The following is a 15086-nucleotide window of genomic DNA, read 5'->3' as shown; positions in this document are numbered from 1 at the left end:
TTGGTAACACACTTTCATAGGTTCTATGCGCTTCTCACGTACTTCTCTCTTTATTTCTGCGAAAGTCATGCAAATGTTTTGATACAGAAGTAATGCAGTTTAATGCAAAAGTGATTTAGATTTTCGACCAGAAGAAGAAAAAACGTACTGGTTTATTAGTTGGTTAGAAATGCTACTAATATATTTAGGAGGACGGCTGGATTTTTAATGTTTAATATAAATTTCTATGCAGTAAAAAATAGAATATTTTGTGGCAAAAATGAGCTAATAAAATTTTAATTCACTTACTCTGTTTATGAAACATACATGTGTCACTATGCATTGATAATTTTATTTTGTTCTGTATTAGCTTTAAGTTCTGTTAGTTGAAAAATAACATTAAAACGGAGTACTTATTGACCGACTAAAGCATGTGACTTTCGGTTATGTTTTTCAGAACAAAATTAGCACCATTATCCGCCCAGTTAATTTATCTGCCCAGTTATCCGCCCAGTTAATCTCGCCCAGTTATCAGCCCAGTTAATTTTCTCGAAACATACAGTTTACCTCATGTATCATTCCAAGAGAATGCGTTTCTCTTGATTCGTTTTTTCAACAGTAATGCTTGAGACATTCCAATATCAAACTTGTCTGAATATTATTTTACATGATCCTCTAAAGCAAAAATTGTTGAAAAACAATGCCATTTTTTTACTTCGTACCTCTTTAAGAGATGGAGGGATAATAATTTCAGGAATTGGTATTCTAAACGGTATTGCAATGCTGTTTGGCTCATTATTCATATCAGTGGCAAATTAATTTCATAAGATATTTATTTCAAGTATTGTAGTTCCATTAATCATTACTTTCTGCATTTTTCTTACCACATTTTCATTTCTTTATGATCATCAGTTCACCCTTTTGTCTTCTTCGTCATAACGAAGAAATAAGTATGTAAGAATTACAGCTCAGTTTTGGAATGTATTTCTGCTCCTTCCGTAAACGAAAAATAGAGATTTTTTTAAATTACAGTTGAATAGGATTACGTTCCAAATTAAGAACACTGAATACATTTTGAATTTCACAGCAAACAATTAAAATTTATGCATGATGAAATATAATGTTTTAATCAAAATGCATTTCAGTCAACGCAAATTTTTGGAATATTTTGAAAATTTGAAATTTTTAGAAACGTTTGCTGCTTGCTAAGAAAATATGTTTTCTTAAAGCATGCTACGCTTACCGGAATTAGTTGTTCAGAAATACTCTCTTTTTGCCTTTTATTTTAATTATCGATTAAACTTATTTTTATCTTTAATTTAATTAGGGAATGTGAAACAAATGTAGTGTAAAAATATCGACGAAACGTGAATTAGAGTATGTATGCTTATTGAGAGATCATAAATAAGCTAAGAAATTTACTCTTCGTATAGCATCGTAACTAGTCTTTAATGGGTTTGATAATTAAGTCGAAAACGTAATCACAATACAGATCATCAAATTCAGATTTAATAAATCGTTCCGCAGATTCTTTTAGCTTGAACGTATTTAATTTTTTCTTCACTATACTACTGAAGTTTGTCATTACTATCTCGAATAGGAATTTATCTGCTTTAGGATAATATATCTGAACAAGGTAAACTTTTAAATGAGGAGAGAAATAAGTGAACATATGTATAGTGTTAAGTTTGATATTCGTCAAGAGAAATAACCTTGGACTGCGCAGGAAACGAGTTTCAAATTTTAAAGTGGCTGTTAAAGAAATTAAATTCTTTAAATATTTTTGTATATTTTTAAAGGACATGATAACATTTGATTTACTTACTAAAGCATCGTTTGTTTGATAAATGTGGAGAAGGCACGATAAAGTACTAATTGTAAAGAGAATTTGCAAACAACAAAAAAAATATTTTTTTTCATTCGTATTTTAAATGTTTGTACTGTTTTCATTTATTCAATATGATTATAATATACTGAATTTCGTTGGAATTATTTCATAGCTTCTGCGAAACTCGTATAAATTAGTTTATGAAAGCTAGATATTTCTATACGGGATTTAATTGTCAAAATTAAACCATAACTGTCAGTAAGCGAATATTCAAAAACTAAGTGTTAAACTTAATTAAACTACTTTGGAATAAACATCCGTAGATGGTTAGGTTGTAGCACTAATAATCCTTCATCAGGGTATCACAAGAAATCGGTAAAATTGCGGGTTTGAAGAACCATTAATAAAGTACTTAATGCAATGAAACATTACCTCAAAAATTCTCTTAAACATAGTAAATGATGTTTACTAAAACCAAAAGGAAACGTAATATGAATTATCAAATAAGAAAATGTCATCCTCAGATAATATTCTTTGACAATTAATGTCGAAGAAGACCTAATGCACATTGGATAAAAGAAGTAAGAACATTTATGGATGTAATGAACTGAAATTCGTGCACACCTAGAAGGTCTGCAACCTAATATTATAATAAAGAAAACATAGACGTTTGATTACACCATTCAGTTTAACAGCTTAGAAATTTAAAAAAAAAATAAATCAGTAGAGGCAATAACAAAGATGTCCATTTTCCAGAGTTTAATGATAATAAAGAAATAGATAAATACAAATAGATAATAGAAATAGATAAGTTGAGGATTAACATTTTCGATAATTCATTTTCGCAAAAAAATCTAAAGTTTTTTTAGTTACGATATGCTTTTGTATAATCGAAATATTTAAGTCTATGGATTGCATGACATAAAATAATGGAAATTTATGTGGCTGATTTGTTAAACCTGTAAGGTCTTAGGCGACTTGTTTGGATTCAAACTGGCGATAGCAATACGTGATTAACTTTCTTTAATGAGGAAACAAGCCTTCTCTTAACGTCTTTCTCCCCTTTGGCTTCAAAATTACGGCCACGTTCAGCGTAAAGATAAATTGCTTTGATTCGAATATGTTTTGAATAATAATGCATTGCGCTCTGAACGAAAAGAAAGTAATGACTGCAAACTTTCTACTGAGCTGTGAGTGGCACCCAATTTCCCTTTCACCTTACATTTAAGTACAGGGAATGCTAAATATATTTTAATCGACTTCGGTGAATAATTTGACCTCTAAATTATCCTAAAAAAACTACTCAAGCATACAAAGTAATTTCTCTGTTTTCCTCCATATGTTAATCTATTACTAAACGCAGCTTTAATTCTGAAAACAACATGCAAAATAAGTTAGATACATTTTATGCAATTTTAGAAGCAAGACTTTAAAAGTAGTAATTTAAATATGCAAATAATGTCAAGCTTACCATATGGAAAGCCCGAAATTTAAATTCCTTAGATCAGCAAACTTGTATTTGCAGCATAACACATAAAATCTTTGTCTCAGACAAAATTCACAAATATTACCGAATTCTTTTCTTATTAAAGTTATTACATAAATGGATACCAATACGTTTTTTTTAAATGTTGAGTAAAATAATGATTAACAGTAACCATAACAAGAGCAATTATTATTTAAGCTTCAGCTAAGTATTAGCACAGTATTTTAGAAATACAACAATCACGATTCTATGGCAAATTTTTAGCAATTTCCGGAAGAATTGTATACGGTCGCCCAACCGGGATAATGGTCCGTGACTTTGACTTGCCGTACCGAAAGACCCACTCCTTTGGTAAGGCAGTCAGATTCACAGTACAAAGTCGTACTGTCATCTGTATGGTACTCACGGCTCGCGCCAACAACAGGCGCAGTCTTGCACTCCTTAGCAAACGACATTTGTATTATACTCATTTTTGATTGGAAAATTAGAAATGAATACTATACACTTTAATTTAATTATGATTCGTTCATGGTAACCTTTTCATTCATTCAGAAGAGTAAGACGATTCCCTTTTTAACAGAAAATGATGGTGATGAATAGTTCTTTGTGTACCATTTTGAAGTAATTTCGGTGTTGGTCCCTGTATGAAGAATAGAATGTAACTAGGGCAATGTATCCAGCGATCAAATCTTTTAAGATCTCAAACTCAAATTGCACGTGGGCTTAATGCATGACGTAAAAGGATTTAATTTCGTTTTTTAAATAAAAATATCGTTTTAATGCAGCTCCCCACATTACGATAAATGATTTCCCTTTACTCAAATTCAACTTCTTTAAGTAATGCAACAAATTATTGATGATCCAGAGCTCGTCCATGATAAAGTTTACTGTTCAATTTAACTCTTTTTATAGCAGTATTCATTTGCAAACATCTGACATAAAGTCCTACTTGATGCATAATGCACAAATATTTTAAAGTGCATAAATTATTCTAAAATATTTCTCCTTGGTTTTTTTAAAAATTTTAACACTTAAAGAGGATTAAATAGATTTTTACATTTTACTAAGATATCGGTTGATTACATTAACGGGTTTAAACAGTATATTGCTCATTTTGGGTTTTAGAGCCTACTCAAACTTTATGAGAGTTCTCATGAGAGAGTACTTATTGAAACTGGCTAAAAATTATCTATATGTGTGTTCTCAGAATAAATTCTGCATATTCAATTTCATCTTATCTTGCACTTTTCAACATTGTTTTAATTCATCACTCTTTGCTTCAACAGGTATTTTGGCTTAGAGTAATTTTACTGCGTATTCTCGGGTTAATTTCTCTCTCAGATATGGTACAACAACGAACATACAGCTGGTTATTTAAATTAAAATAATGCGCTCTTCAATTTTTTTACACTATTGTAGGTAATGAATTATGCACTTTAAATTCAAAAAGGAATTTAAGCAAGACCAAACGAAATTCCAATCTGTTTGACTGCTCGCACACAGGGAATTCACATTTAAAAAGACCAACTGTAATCAATATGCCAGCATGGTTCAAGAACACAATTAAGAATAAATATGCGCTCAGCCGCATTAGAGACTGCACTACCATTGCTAAAAGCATTGCTGACAACCTGGAGTGACTACTTTCCTTGGACACCGTGCCGTCAGCAGTCTGCTCTGTACATATATTAATTTACTTAATGCCTCGTATTTTTTTGTTTTTGCTGTTTTTAATTATATTTAATATTATGATTAATTCAGAACTCATTTAATGTATTCCACAATTTGTAATGCATTTGGTCATCTTTACATCTGTGCCTGATTTTTATAGCACATCCTTAATATAAGTGTATGCCTAACATGTATGATAATAGTAAAAAGTGTTCCGCTTAGTCTCAGCAGTCCCCACCATGAACCTTCTTTCCATGTTCTGGTCCTTATTTCAATGTTCTTCGCTTCGTGGCCAATTTCCGGAGGACACAGTACTACGCTCTTTAATTATGTTTATTCATGTATTTATTTTTGATTCCATCGACGGGATTCAACAGGCTGAAAATCACCCAACCCAGTGGGCCATCTGTTTCGTCGATGGTGAAACGAAAAGAAAGTGTATTTGTTCGCAGGTATAGATATCAAATATGTAGATTCAAATATGAGTAGAATATTTTACGAGCAATGTCGACCATGACAAAATTAATTATTAAATACATATTTAACAGACCATACACGATTTCTGATTGCTAAAATGAGTTTAAATATATCTGTAAGTAATATTAAACTATCAGAGAATAGTAACAAACGGAGATAAACCAAGGAAAAGCTAATTTGGAAATGTTCTCCCTGTAATACTAAATTATGTTTTCTGCCCTCTTGAATGACAGTAAAATATTTAAAATGAATCATAATTTACTATAATATGTTTTCTGATAAAAAAAATAGTATTACCATTAATGACTTCGCATTTTTACCAAATGTTAAGCAAAGTAAAATAATGATTCATATAATACAGTAAACAGATATTTCAAGGAATTATTTTCTAAGAATTAAAAAAATATCTAAAAGCATTTTCTACTGTATGTTCACGAAATAATATCAGAAAATAGTAAGAATAGTTAGCGCAAAGCACATTATAAAAGCATCTCGTGCGTTTTTTGTCTTTTTCTTTTACATAAGAAAAGCGCAGCTTTGAAGAGTCAGATAAGGCTGAAGCTATTAGTGTTTTATCGTATTGGTACTCAGAACTTAAAGCAGATAACCAGAATAACGCTTAGTGCCTGCAGTTATCAAACTGTAAAAACTGTTATTAATATTTAATATTCAACCTTGTTACTTTTGAGTCTTCCCCGCCGTAATGGTATATAATTCCGTTTGGTTCATGTTCGTGGTCAGAAGCCATCATAGCGGTGTACTCACTCATTCACTCACTCTCAGTTGTATGCGAGGTGAAATTGACTGGACTACCTTTTGTAAAGATAAAAATTACAATTGAACTAATAAAGAATACTCGTACAAAAAATGCTGACAAACCTAAAAAATTCAAAAAGAAGAAAAAAAAAAGCTTTTTGTATTTAAGTTCAAAGATTTGAATTTTGAGTTATTGATTAGCAAGAAAAATTTGTCATTAAAATAAATATTTTCCAATATTTCAGTTCTCATAGCAGTCTTTATATGCACTTCTATTTCAGTTTATAACTTGACTAAAGCTCTTCCTCTCGCGTGAGTGATTTCCCATAATTTATTTAGCAGCCAACTGATTTGATTGAAGATTAAAATATTATTGTCATAGTGAAGAAGGTACTTTAGGTACATGTTTTCAACATCGATTATAAGAACATCTGCGAAGATGGTAACTTTTGGATAACTGAATTTATTGCTCTGAAGCTTTTGATACGTTATGATTTTATTTTTGCAGTTTTTAAGATGCGAAAACTTGCTGTGATTAAATTATTGGAACTATGGCTGAGAAAAAGGCTTAGTATACGAAAACATTGTTTTTTCAAAAGCATTACATTTTCTCCTAATCTAAAGTTTTTCCAAGTTAATAAATTGAACTGCAGAGCCACAATATTCAAACTAACACCCACAATTAAAACTAACCCGTATCAATAAATTTAAGGTAGAATACAAGCATTTCCTTCTTTTTTCCCACTTACAAGCATCTTCACATTTTTTTTTACTCCCTTTACATTTCTAAACTGAATCCATATTTTCAAAGCTTAGTCCAGGCTCTCTATTTATTTCACATTTCTTAAATTCAGAAGTAAACTTTGGTTTATCTTACCTTTTTTTATAAATGCATAAATTGTATATTATTCAGCTGTAAGTATATATAGTGCGATATTTGCGCGGCAACAAAAATACACTTACAAGCTAAAATTGAGCTAATTTGAATGCCAACAAGACGACCTTTCTACAGTGCTTCGAAATTTCGATTAATGTTAAGTCATCTGTACCGGATTTAATATTCTAAAAGATCTATGGTTTAAAACGGTAGGCAGAAAATCAAAATAAAATCAGTTTCTCTGAGGTTAGTTTAAGCCTTAAAAGTCCGTTTCTTGCAAAAGTTCCGCTAGCAGTTTATCATTTTCAGTTATTAATGTTACAAGTTATTTAAATCTAAGGAAAAGTAAAGCGAAAAAAAATCATTCGTGTTAATTTATTTTTATCTTTCTCTCAAAATTCAACCTTGCTATAGATAATATTTTTTATCAACTATTTCTTTGATAAGTTATTACGTTTGATAGTATGCGAACGTGTTTATACCAGCATTAAATTTATCAGGTTTTTCTGCATATTTTTTTCGTCTTAAATCCGGTCTATTCATTTATGGTTATACTGTGAATTTGGATCATTTCATAATACCGATATCTACTATTTTAAGAATAGAAAACACAACTGAATAACTAAATAAATCATTTTGCTAAAATTTCGAGAAAGGTAGAGAAGCAATATAATAAGTATTTATGTGACATTTGAATTTCTTGTCGGACGTTTTAATTCTTTTTAAATGCTAAAAGTGTACATCGCTTTATATTCTGCAGTAGGTAAGTTTTCTGGAAGGTCATGGACATTCAGAATATAACTCTGAATTTAAAATTTTGAGACATGGCAGATATTTAGAGGATATCATGGTCAAAAATTCTGCAGCGCTGTAAGATGAAAAATTATTAAGAACTATAAGATAAACAATCATTATAAACATGATTTGAATGCTCATTTGAAATGATAGTAGTAGGAAACATTGCGGTGTATATCCATTTTACTTTTAATATTGGAATATTACATGACGATGAAAGTCAATTACAATACCACAATCCCTAAACTAATTATATTCTAAGAAAGTGGATGTTTTTTCCATTCCTAAGATATTTTGTTGGTATCTACTGATACTGAAACAATGATATCTAGTTAAAAGGTGTCCCAAATTTTTCAAGATAATTTTATTCAAATCACATACGTTGGAAACCTTGATAGTGATTATAGTATACATCGATACTTCTTTGATAATAGGGCAAAATGATGATTATTATTTCATATATATATATATATATATATTATTCATATTCATACATATTATTCATGTATATGGTATATGAATTATATAATTATACGGCACCTAATTATATTATTAAGCATATGTGTGATAGTTTATAAGGGTAGATAGTAGTTAATGTTTATTTAGACTCGTGGAACAACATTTAAGAAAATATATCGGCATTTTCTTTAAAATTTCAAAATGTTGAAATCTAGATATTTCTAGGAATTTGAAATTTCTTTAAATTGTCCATTTTTTGTTTCCTGTATTGCGATCGTAGATCAGTGATTCCCACAATGATGTATGTATAGTTCTATATAGAACGTGATGTTACGTGCTCGAGAAAAAGTAAAAAATGATGATGAAGTGAGACGAGATAGAGGCAATAGTTTTGAAATTAGTATAACCGTAGTTGGAAAAAGACTATTTATGACAGACACGCCGTTTCCTCTCTCTTTGTTATTTTGCGAATAGTAGCAAGTCTCTTCTAATCATTGTATTGACATGCTGTTAATCTCACATTATTCTTTACTATTTGTAATTGCAGAATTTAAATTAAAAATAGTGTTACCTATATTTACTGAGAATTTATTAGTATCCGAGATTTAGTTTATGGAATGGGCTGTCAAGGAATATGCAAGGACAAGAAAATTTGAATCTCTGTTAGAGAATGTAACTTTGTACAATATGTAATAGTATTAGTTTTTTAAAGTGGAGTGAATGAAATTCTTTAAATTTTTTTCAGGGAGGAAAAGATAAACATCACCGAAATACTAAACAGCTTTTTCAGCAAAGGATACGATAAACGTGTACGGCCAAATTACGGAGGTATGTGAATTTAGTTCAATTTCTTTCATTTAAGAGCAACAATAAAATTTTTGTAGAATATTTGTTTTAAATTATGTTTTGTAAAAAAATGAAAGGATATAGATATATAAAAGAATAGATAGTTATCAAAAGGAAAATAGATGAAGTAAATAATAAATGAAGAAAGGGAAAATAGTGTATTTTGTGTATCAAATACACTCCCATATGAAAGCCTTACATTAAGATAGGTAAACGTATGTAATAATAATAATAATAATGCAACATAATACGATTAGTAGATGCTTCTGTTAATCTATTGTATTTGGAAGAACTAAAATTCAAATATTTTAATTTAAAAAAATTCTAAAGTATTTTTATGAAATAATGCTTCAGAAAGTAAAAATAAATTTTTATAAATAAATTTAGAATAATGAACTAATTCAAAATTTTCATTATTTGAATTCGAAAAGATGTTTATTTTTTTATAATGCCACTATATGTATGAAGTAATGATAATAATGCACATATAACCTAGAAATATTTTTTATGAAATGAAAATATTATTAAGAAAATATAAAGTTCCTAATGTATTAAAATATGACACATTACAAATAACGTAAGTGTTAAACGTAGTCAGCATTTTGTAAGCAAAAATGCAATTTTTTACCAAACAAATTTGAGTCCAATAATTAATAATTTTATATGTATTAACTTTAAAACTACTTTCATTTTACTAGGGCAAAATTATATACCTCTGATGCTCAGACATGAAATGTCTTTCAGTTTTAGCAGGAAAGTAGTAGTAGCACTTTACATCATTATCGTTTCGTGACAATTATTTATTCCTAGAGATAGAAACTGTATTAAAATCTTAAAATGCTTTTAAGAAAGATAGCATTTATTTTATCGGTGTAAATAATGTTTTCATGAGCTATAGCTGGATTAAATGGTACTTTAAATGTACACTATATTATTTCATGCCCGTTATACTGAACAAGAGCGAATTAAAAAGTATAAGAAAGATCAAAATATAAAAAAAAAATTAAGCATAAAGTTTGATCAATTTTTAGAGCATTAAACTTACAGCTGAGGAACAAAAAGGATTCATTGTTAAAAAAAGAATTTTTTTTTTTTTTTTTTTTTTTTTTTTTTTTTTTTTTTTGTGATTGAAAAATGAATGTTTACTGGGCTTACAATTTATTTTTAATGTACTTACTATTCAAAACTGGTAGCATCTTATACATATTTAATACATTTTTGGTATTTGTCTTCCTTTTCATCATTTAGTGTATTTTTTCAAGGTAAGTTTTTAACAGAGACTTTATTGCAAATTACAAAACAATTCCTTTTTGCTTGAGTGTATCCTCAGTTTTAGAATATTTCAAGGATATGTTCTTTTTTCTAAGTGATGTAAACTATAATTAAAGCTTCTTAATACTGTCAAAAATGGCATAAAACTACGAATTCTTTAAATCATACGTATATGTAAAATCATTGACTCGGTTTCAGATGGATTTGCTTTTTAAATAGAAGCTGAAAGTGACAGCAAATACATGAAATAAAAGCATATCTCGTCAAATAGTGCTTTCAAGTATTTTATGTGACCTTAATTCCAATACAAGAACAGCATCTAGATGATTTTAAAAAAACATGCCTTTTTCCAACATATGCTATATTAGTATGTCCTTAGCAGTAACAACATGAGGTTTTGATCAAGTAGACTTGCAGGTAGACGAATACAGCATCTTTAACGTCGCAGCATAAGATTCAATAACGTAGGAGGCCCTATCATGGAAACCTACTGCGACCTACTAAACACACGAAGTGGTAGAAGGTACTTTCTATTAAAAATCATGATATTATGTAATCATGATATATTAGTTCAATGAGGTTTCTCAAGTCAGAAGACTTTCTTCCTTACTTTATATGTATCAAATACACTGTTAATGCTAAAAATTATTCTTATATTAAATCATATCGAAGATTTTAAATAAACCTGTCATACACAAAATGTGGGCAAACATTAATCCGCTATTGCCCAAAATTAGAGATCATAATTAGTTATTAAGAAGTAACACAGTATATTCATGCTCAAAATCTAGCAGTGCGAGTTATAAACAACAAGAGTCTGATAACAGGAATTGTAAAGAATAAATATCTGTCAATAGGAATTATAAATAAAGGACTTGGTAACATCTAATATTTTGAATGAAATGAGCAAAAAAGTAGGCATGAGTGCATCTTAAAGGATGTTTCGGAATTGAATTCTGAAAATCATGTTTAGAAGCTGGTACATTCGTTCAAGAATTGCAAATATATAATTCAATTCAACATATCAACAACTTATTCCTTTTGGCGTCAAACGTTACGTCATCTCAACATAAAGAAAATAAAGTAGCGAATTCTCGGACACAGAAAGAAAAGGAAATATTTCATGTTTCCGAAACAGGAAAACACTTTTATTGGCGACGAGTAGACCTAGTAACCGAAAAAAATCGGCGTAATAGCTTTCTAGACATCTTATTGAAGAATTGATGTTATTTAACTTTTCTATTGAAAGTCCAAATACATATTATACTTAGAGTCAAGACATCATCAAATTCGTCGTGAGCGTACTTTTTATAAGTTATAAAGGATTAAATCTGCCTCGCTAAAATAGAGAATTAAAGTTTACCGTCCTCATAGAAAAACATCACGATTATAAGTTTTGGCTTATTTGATTACGGTAAAGCACTCGAATGCTATCTGCTTAAGAGGAAGGATGCTTTCGTGGAGGATTTTGTAAGGGGGACTAGCTCGTATACGCGTTACACATAGGCAAAAAAAACACGAATGCGCCTATGCAGCCAGCCCATTAGTCTGGATTCGAGCTCAGGTCAGAACTACCATCGTTCAACGATTTTAGCGCTCGGCCGCTTGTTGACATATATAAGAGTGAACAATGTTTAGAAACTTAATGATAATTATTTCTAAAACTGTGAATCACTTTATCTTCTGAAACAAGCGATTTCAAACTTCTGAAACAAGTGTAAACTATATTAAGAAATTAAATTTCCTTTTTGATCAGCATGTGAACATATATGCTATATGAGGTTTATTTCAATGCACTTCCATAAACAGAAATTAGATTAAGTTTGAAATATAATTTAGAAAGTGGTACCATTGTATACAGAATTTAGGAGAATTACAGAAGGTTAGAAGATTTTCGTAGAACGTGAACTTACATTTGGAGAAGAAAATAGTTTCGGGCGCTTATTACTGTAAATTTGGTGTACATAAATCTTTTGAAATCTCTCAGTGCTCCCGTTAGTATGTATAGTATAAATATGTATATGTGTTAATATACAAACTTACGCATCCATTTATATCTATTTATTTCCACTTTTGACGTATATATACATACATGCATAGGTTAGTATCGAAATATAGATAAATAAATAACTATAGCTATGAGTGCACCAGATAGATATTAAAGATTATTTATGGATGTACATTGTTAAGTTTGTAGAATACATATTTTCATTGTATATTATTAACTCTTGCCCATGCGTATAAAAGCCATCTCTTCACAATTTATGAGTTAGAAAAATTCTAAAACGGACTACTCGTATCAATTTTACTAACGTACTAATTTGGCAATAGCCCGCTTTTAATTCAAATACGAAAACATCTTCAGATGCAATAAATTGAACAAATCATATACTCGGGCATTTCGAGTTTTCATTTCTTTTAACAAACATATTTACGCTTTCTTTGTAGTCAGATTTCCAGTTTTCACAGAAACTGGGGAAATAAATGCTGTTACTTTTTCTTTCAAGTATTAGAAATTGTGATTACTTTTCTTTTCATCTTTTAATAAAATATTGCAATAAATCCTTGAGATAAAAATAGGAGACTTACAAAAATATACTTTATAAATTTTCAGATACTGTGTGGCTTTTCAGTGTAAAATTTGTTCATGCTGGAAACGTATTCAATAATTGCATCATGTATGAATTTTTCTTATAACTAGACGTACTAAAGGCACTCTACGGTTTTTTAACTAAGTAGTATATAAGTCACATAAAATACTTGAAAGCACTATTTGACGAGATATGCTTTTATTTCATGTATTTGCTGTCACTTTCAGCTTCTATTTAAAAAGCAAATCCATCTGAAACCGAGTCAATGATTTTACATATACGTATGATTTAAAGAATTCGTAGTTTTATGCCATTTTTGACAGTATTAAGAAGCTTTAATTATAGTTTACATCACTTAGAAAAAAGAACATATCCTTGAAATATTCTAAAACTGAGGATACACTCAAGCAAAAAGGAATTGTTTTGTAATTTGCAATAAAGTCTCTGTTAAAAACTTACCTTGAAAAAATACACTAAATGATGAAAAGGAAGACAAATACCAAAAATGTATTAAATTTGTATAAGATGCTACCAGTTTTGAATAGTAAGTACATTAAAAATAAATTGTAAGCCCACTAAACATTCATTTTTCAATCACAAAAAAAAAAAAAAAAAAAAAAAAAAATTCTTTTTTTAACAATGAATCTTTTTTGTTCCTCAGCTGTAAGTTTAATGCTCTAAAAATTGATCAAACTTTATGCTTAATTTTTTTTTTATATTTTGATCTTTCTTATACTTTTTAATTCGCTCTTGTTCAGTATAACGAGCATGAAATAATATCTCAGCTATACATGTATTTACAAAACATTCTATATTCATCTGCTTAGTAAGAATACTTTTGTAAAGTTCTTTCTAAAGTAACGCTATCGCGCTAGTAGAAACTGCTGCCAGAGTTTCTAACGTTTAATTCTATTCTTGATTCATATACGGAATATGTCTCCACAAGTATTTTAGTCGAAACAATAAATATTTCACTAACTTTACATTTCTGGCATAAAATATTTCAAACATAAGTGGTAAATTGGAAAAGACGAATATTCATTATTTATTTGAACACTAACGTAAAATGTAATTACTAGAGCTCGTGAGGGAAAAAATATGTCTTTAGTTTCAGGAAGTTTATTTCGTAGGGCTTAGTTCATATTGGCTAATAATTTTCAAAATATCAGATCCAAAATCCAAAAAGATTCAAAATCTCTCATCTTGGATTGAAATACATTACATTATTCTCACTCATTAGATCATTCAAACTTCTGCACTAGCAAAATGTGAAGGGTGCCAAGGGTTTTTGAAGATATAAGGCTACAAACAACAAATGATAATACTTTGGACCAACAGGGATGTAGTTCCAATTTATTGCCCAAACGTTTCTCGTCATTCAAATACATCAGATCTAGGTTTCACATAATATGCTCTTTCATTCTTTTTTACATTTGATAAATGTTAAACCTTAGTCCATATCATTTTATGTGTATTGGTTCGCAAAATGTGACGAAAATACAATACTAAATTATGTTGTTCTATTTATGCTATTCTTTTATTTCATACATTCAGCATGGAGACATAATCTTTATTCAAATTACTTTAATAATAATAATATTATATCTCCCATCATACTTTAAAAACTTTGATTCAGCAATGCATTTCCATTACTCAACTAGATAAAACCTATTGTGTTTAAAATTAGGACGAATTCTTGCCATAACATAGTCTTCAGACAACACTTCAAGCCATTGGCCCATCCAGTGTAACTACTGTCGAAGTATTGGTACCCTTGGTAATTCGCCCTACTTTCTGTTCTAGTCAACTGATGAGTATGTTTTGAACATGTTTCATGAGATTTTCTTAATTTCTCGCATGCATTCCTCCATGAAAATGTCCCCCCTAGCCGAAGCAGATTTCACAAAGAAGACTTTGAATAAGACATTGCAGTTAGTCAACCAAACCGTTTATGCTTCTCTGACATTTAACAAACGGCTCAACTTCGTTCGTCTGATCGAAGTACTGGCTTCTTGAGCAAATGGCGTTATGACAAGAAAGACATTTTCT

The 15086-nt window shown here is 29.6% G+C and overlaps 1 protein-coding gene across 2 annotated transcripts in view; it reads left to right on the top strand.

Annotated features, from left to right (window-relative positions):
• Nucleotides 1–15086, top strand: part of LOC118181801 (gamma-aminobutyric acid receptor subunit beta-like) — a 534459-nt gene that overhangs the window by 25149 nt on the left and 494224 nt on the right. For both annotated transcript variants that reach the window (XM_085808441.1, XM_085808440.1), the window contains exon 2: nucleotides 9074–9156. In XM_085808441.1, the coding sequence (XP_085664567.1) occupies nucleotides 9074–9156 (83 nt within the window). The remainder of the gene's footprint in view (nucleotides 1–9073; nucleotides 9157–15086) is intronic.

Source organism: Stegodyphus dumicola, chromosome X1 (assembly GCF_044657685.1).
Source record: "Stegodyphus dumicola isolate Sdum_Otavi_A_Nest chromosome X1, ASM4465768v1".
Classification (NCBI taxonomy): Eukaryota; Metazoa; Arthropoda; class Arachnida; order Araneae; family Eresidae; genus Stegodyphus; species Stegodyphus dumicola.
The sequence above is the reverse complement of the archived record's forward strand: the minus strand, read 5'-3'. Positions and strand labels throughout refer to the sequence as shown.